Below are 6,206 nucleotides of genomic sequence, written 5' to 3' on the forward strand. Positions count from 1 at the left end.
GGATGGGAGTGGAAACTTTATTAGTGGAAATCCTAGTCAGCATGGAGTTTTCAGGAAAATTGGGTAACACGTCAGTTGGTGTTTATTTGTTGAGTTCGTCTACCACGAGGATATCCCTATAGGGACGCCAGCCGAGACCGTTGGATCCGAGATCTAACGGTCCCGAAAATAAAAAACAAACCCATATTCTCTCTCTTCCTTTTTGTTTTTGATTTTCGGACCGTCGAGATCCAACGGTCCGAAAATAAAAAACAAACCCATATTCTCTCTCTCCCTTTTTGTTTTTGATTTTCGGACCGTTGGATCTCGGATCCAACGGTCTCGAAACACTCATCCCTATAGGGATATCCTCGTGGTAGCCCAGATCTTATTTGTTGGTACGTATAGCATTACTCCAAACAAAGAGACTAAAAAAACACACGTACTGCCGTGAGAATACCGCAAGTTTACATAGGCTCCTTGCCTGCCCACTGACGGACAGCGGACCATTAACAGGCTTGGCATTGCAGCTAAACCGGAATAGGCCGTATGAGAGCTTCAGTTTCTAATTTTTTTTTCTCTTTTGATAAAGTTCAGTTTCTATTTTCTAATTACTTTGATATTCTGGACCAAACGTCCAAATCTGATCTCTTCTACCGTTCTACTTAAGGCCGGGGCAACAAGCCCTTGCTACTCAAAGATACAATTTCGTCAAAGCAGTCACTGAAATGACACTAAACGTTATAAATCTGGGCCTCTAAAAAACCAAATGGTGAGGGTGTATTGGCCCATAAAGTCTATAACCAAGGGATGAGATGCAAGCGCACCCATACATCCCGTATATTCTAGAACTGCTAAAACATTATTATCGAAAAAAAACAAAATGACACTAAACCATTCTTTTTTTTGGAGTCATGACAAAAGTGTTAAATTAAATGTCAATTCACAATCGGGCATTATGGGTCCACATTGGCCTTTTTTTTTTGTTTCTTTTTGGTAGAGGGGTCACATTGACTCGTTTCTCTCAAATAGCGACTTTTTCTTTTTTGCTGGAATCTCAGTAAGAGATTTTGGCTAGGACGAGAGTTGCTTCCAACTTTCCAAGGAGTGGAGAAGTCTGTGCGTGTAACACTGTAACCGTGTGTACAGTAGTCCTTATGTAAGATTCCACATTGCAACACAACCTGATCCTAATTGCACATTACGGTTAAACGTGCCGACCCTACGCTGTGAGTTAAGTTTGTCATCAGAGCTGCTTGTTTGAAATACTTCAAATTTGCAACCTTGTGAGTTTGAGTTCCTCAAGTTATATACTAACTGTTCCGACTTCGAGATGCAATTCATAGATTTACTTCTTGGGAGGTGCCCACATTTGAAGTATGTCGCAATTAATCAATCATTTTGTGACGGCTGCACAAATTGTACTAATTATTATAGTATATGTACAATTTATATTGGAGATATCGAAATCTGAAGTGCATTCATCAACTGGAGAGAGCTGAGATCAGTTTGTGCTGCCCTGGAGACAATGCCTTTGAACTTCTCAAGTATTTGATCAAGAATGGAATAGGTTTGAAACATCTTTTCGTTCATTACTCCATAAGAATTTGGTATAATGTATACAGAGTTATAGACAGGATTAGACGGTTAGTGAAGTTAAAATTGAAAGTGGTTCTAAAGTACGCCTCCTTTACATCAAAGCCCCGTGAGAGCTAACACTTGAAGAACTAGCCCTTACAGACCTGGTTATTAAGTAAAAGTAAATTGTTTTCGCTAAATCACTAATAATTTATTCCATTAACAGATATAGCTTAATTCCCCGTAACTTTTGTGTTTCAGTTCATTGTTGTGAGGCACATAATGTCCAGAAGAAACAATGTACTTTTTTGTGTCAAGTTCAGTGCGCGAAATGGACGCTATAGAATAATCATTCTCTTTAAATAATTAAACAATCTTTTGATGAAGAATTCATAGTAGTTAAGAATTACATTACAAGTTTTGTGTACAGAAGAATTGGACTAAATCCCCCCAAAAAATACAGGCAGTATCAAAAAAGAAAAAGAATGGTCAGACTGTAACTTAAATGTCTGGCCAGCAGATTGAGGTCAGAAAAAAACCTACACTGGGTTAGTCCCTTCATCTTCGTTATTTGTCAAAAAGAAAAAAAGAATTCTTACTGAGTTAAGAGCACAAGCAGAGATCATAAGTGATTAAAAAGTTATGAAAATTGTTGGTTCATCAACAAACCAGAACCAAAGAGCAAGCAACTTCATGAGTTTTTGAGTTGGTTAAACTAGCAAGAAGTTGGGATAGGGATCCTTGGGCTAGGTTGTCCCATGTATGCAAGCCTAGGTGATAGTCTGATCTTTGGGCTAGGGCGCGGGGAAGGGATTGGAATGTTGTTCCGATAGGTTCCAGCTGTGACCCTTGGGGATAGGTTGACTTGCTCAAGGGCTCGGCATTGTAGCTCAACCGGATAGTCCCTGACACACCCAATACGTGGTCCAGCACCTGTACTCCATTTGCATGACAATCGTTTGGCAAAGTCGAAAGCTGGCACTTTCACTGTGCTTGCATTAGATACTGTTTGTTCTTCATCTTGCTTTGTGGCAGCAGTGGCCTCCTCTGTAGGCTTACTGACTTCAGCTGCAGCCAAATCTTCAGATGATGCAGTTGTACTGGTTTCCTCCACTGTCTCTGGATTGGAATTACCCGTCTTATTACTTTTGAATGAGTGATTATCATCGTCTACTGCATACCTCTGGAGATAGAATGAGATATCATTAGCATCTTGTTGAAAACTTTACAAACATTATTGGGCCTCTGAGGGCAACCATATGATAACTTGCATATATACCCTGCACCCTTCTAGAGTGCAATGCATACATAAACCCAAAATTCTTGAAATGCATATGTACATTTCTCAATGCATATACTGAGAAAGAAAGATCTAAGTACAAAAGTGTCAGAATGTTACCTTTACATTGGTGAGGTCAACATGGTGCTCCTCAAGGAATCCGAGGAATTCCTTGAAATTTTCTTCAGTCGGGAGGTAATGACCACTGTATGGCCATATAGCCTATGAAAGGGAAAAAAAATATTTTAGGAACCAAACAAATTGAACTTCATATAAGAAAATGGGTGAATGCAAGATAATGTAAATGTATATACCTCGAGAACACCGTCATGGGCAACTAATCTACCAGCAGCTGTTATAGCTCCTCCAGCAAGAAAACTGGAGTGCTGAAAATTGCCTTTCTTCTTCTGCCCGACATACAATGACCTTGACGTGCTGAGAACGAATATCCATTTAGAACCCTCTAAACTATTCACTACTGTCCCACTTTGTTTGTATTGAAGCTTGCCACTTTCAACAATTACTTCATAACACTCCCTTTCTTTCTGCAAAGACAAAGACACGAGACATGAATCAAACAGTGACGCCATATCATTGACAAATACTCACATGTAGTACGTAAATTGAACACACACAGCTATTGCTGAAGTTTTTGGGTGGTTAGAACTTACTGGTCCAAGATATTTGATGCATTGTCGTTGCAGATCACTCCTCGAACACCTTTCAAGATTTACTTCTTTTCCATCTCCGACGTCCAACCTTCATAGTTCAGAAATGAGTATTAGCCTATTAGGAATTGAAACATTTTGAAAAAATAAATTGTACTATGAATATGTCTTCATGTTTCTATCTGTTGTTACAATATTGTAAGGAGTTCTTACCAGTAGAAGAAAGGCTGGGTGCTCTCACTATCAAACCACACATCGTAATAGAAATGAAGATTGTGACCATAACGGTGGCGTGGATCAATCTACACAAACATAAGAGTCGTAAGAATAAGGCTTTGACTTTGATGTCATATAGATACATTAGACTTGAAACCACCATCAGCAGGTATTCAAATGTTTAAGGCACATCTTAATTCAAGATGGAAAAGATTTGGTTAAATGAAAATATTTAGTTGCTGTAGAAATTTTATAATAATGAAGGTTTGGAGCTTACAGCTTCGAGCCAATGTTGCAAGGCCAACTTTTGAGCTTTCTCATCCTTGGACAAGCCCTTACCCACCTGCAATGATGAAAATATCATACTTAGAGATTGTCCAACCATATATATACCCTAACTTTCAACGGATTACTAAGAGAACTGAAAATAGTACCTTTGCAGCCCTGGTCCTTGCCCTTGACCAACGTGAAACCGCAGTTTCTTGCTTGTCAATGTTAAAAAAAGAGACCGAGCTCCGTTTAAGAGCTGCAAAATCTAATGCTTTCCACCTGTAACCATTAAAAAGTACAACTCCATTAGACCACAAGGAGCATAGAAAAAGAAACAATAATTTGATAACATAAAACTACACTTAATTTAAAACAGAGCAAATTAGGAGGCTCACCAGAGCTCCTCGACCACGACAGCACAATCTGCAAGATTTCTTCGAGTTCTATAACTCTTATAGACTTTCTGAAGCGTAACTGCAGCTGCATCAAGCTCACTGACAGGCCTTGGAGAAGAAAGATACGCTGGCTCAGGAAGAGAAATAGTGGGCTTCAGTTTACGAATGGCTTGATTATCTTTACGCTTCGGAGTATTTAAACTAATGTTCAGATTGTCTAGAACAAGATCCTTGAATGAAATAGTTCTTTTTAGTTTCGAACGTTCAGGTTCCCATTTCTTGAAGGACATCGACCCCTCAGTCATCACCTTATCACATCCCTCTGACTTCAAATCAGTCTCAGAATCATTCTTCTTGAAGCTAAAAGTTCTCATTGTCATTTTTCCATCCTTTCTTTTGAAGCTGAAGGATCTCAATGTAACTGTTTGCACATTCTCTGTTGATCCAAAAATCATACTCTTCAGAATCTCTTTCCCAGTTGATATAAGTATTGAAAGCGATAAGCCCATAAAAGTACAATCAGCAACTCTTCTCTTTGTTTCGATGGTCAATCTGCTCAGTAAGATAACAGAACTTTGAAGTAAGCATTTGCAAATTCTTGACCAAAAAAATATTGTACGAAACAGAATAATTAGAATCAGACTTGATATTTAATTTGCAGAGAAAGGCGAGTTTAACGATAATTAACAAGAATGATCTACAATTATTAACACCTCTGGACTTCATTTGATAATGGTGTTCATGACCTTCAATGAACTTGTTGACCTTAAGTTGTTAGATTATTTTTCACTTCAATCTCTCTAAAAACTAAATAAAACACTATCTTAATCTGTTTAACAAGAATCCAAAGAAGACAAATTGAACTATCTTAATTCTAACACTAACATAGAACAATGACAGATCGAGAAACAAAAAGTTTGATTACCTTTCTAGTCCAAAAAAAATAGGTTTCAGAATCACTTTGCTTTCCTTGGAACTTCCTTTCAAGTTCCCTCACTTAAATACCAACAAAGATTCGAGAAGGTACAATATTAGTCTTTGGTACCTTCAAGCACGTATTCAAATTTCAAAACACAGAGTGGAAAATAAGAAACTAGTCTTTGAATCTTACAAGGAATTTTTTTTTTACACAAGAATACAAAATAAAGTTTTTTCACAGCCAGTTTTCTTTGGCAAAACCCGTAGCCTTTTGAGTTGAAGAATTCAAGGTTCAACTTCAAACACTAATAAAAGATTTTGAATCAAAAGTGATCAAAGGAGAAATGAAGTTTGTCTTGTGGTCAAAAGTGATGAACTGATGAACATGAGGTGTGTATATATACCAAAGTCAGCTGAGCATGCAAGTATGCAACAGACTCTAATAATGAGTTTCCATGAAAGAACAGAAATGACACGAGTTCTGTTATTCGTCTTTCTTCAACTTTTTTTCAATTATCACTTGGATGTTGTTTGTTGAGAAAATTTAAGACAGTCAACACATCCCTAGTCCCAGACGCCACTTTGAACAGCTATTTTTTTCTACAAGTTTGACGTTGCATGCTTTGACGTTAACTCGTATTAATTATCTTTGGACCATACCAAAAATTACATTTCAAAATAACCTTGTCGTGTCGTGAAGTGAAATAATTTTTAGTATGATGATCTATTATTAATATCGTGATTGAATTGATGCCAACTTACTTTATAATAATCGACTATTTGCATATTGACATATACTTTTGTATCGAACCTTGTCGGACGTTAGCTAGGTAACGAGCCCACTCTGTAACGCCCGCCATTGTGTATAATCCAATGGATATCTTTTTATGGTTTTTACATTTG

General features: G+C 37.6%; 1 protein-coding gene across 1 annotated transcript; it reads right to left on the reverse strand.

Annotated features, from left to right (window-relative positions):
* Window positions 1-1,909: 1,909 nt before the first annotated feature.
* On the reverse strand, window positions 1,910-5,907 carry LOC147512233 (IQ domain-containing protein IQM1-like). Its single transcript, XM_086595217.1, has 9 exons — window positions 5,311-5,907; window positions 4,386-4,937; window positions 4,155-4,269; window positions 3,998-4,063; window positions 3,718-3,806; window positions 3,508-3,595; window positions 3,151-3,381; window positions 2,957-3,058; window positions 1,910-2,740 (listed from the first exon to the last, which is right to left on the reverse strand). Exons 2-9 carry the CDS (start codon window positions 4,892-4,894, stop codon window positions 2,273-2,275), a joined length of 1,668 nt encoding a protein of 555 aa, XP_086451343.1. The 5' UTR covers window positions 4,895-4,937; window positions 5,311-5,907; the 3' UTR covers window positions 1,910-2,272.
* Window positions 5,908-6,206: the final 299 nt, after the last annotated feature.

The sequence above is a fragment of the Coptis chinensis genome, chromosome 3, assembly GCF_015680905.1.
Source record: "Coptis chinensis isolate HL-2020 chromosome 3, ASM1568090v1, whole genome shotgun sequence".
NCBI classification, from domain to species: domain Eukaryota; kingdom Viridiplantae; phylum Streptophyta; class Magnoliopsida; order Ranunculales; family Ranunculaceae; genus Coptis; species Coptis chinensis.

What these genes read in the sequence shown, in the direction of transcription:
- LOC147512233 (XM_086595217.1), bottom strand. Translation starts at nt 4,894, where the DNA reads ATGGGCTTATCGCTTTCAATACTTATATCAACTGGGAAAGAGATTCTG. An exon ending in ACCCAGCCTTTCTTCTACTG is followed by an intron (nt 3,596 to 3,717) that starts GTAAGAACTCCT and finishes TGAACTATGAAG; the next exon opens with GTTGGACGTCGGAGATGGAA. An exon ending in GCATCAAATATCTTGGACCA is followed by an intron (nt 3,382 to 3,507) that starts GTAAGTTCTAAC and finishes TTGTCTTTGCAG; the next exon opens with AAAGAAAGGGAGTGTTATGA.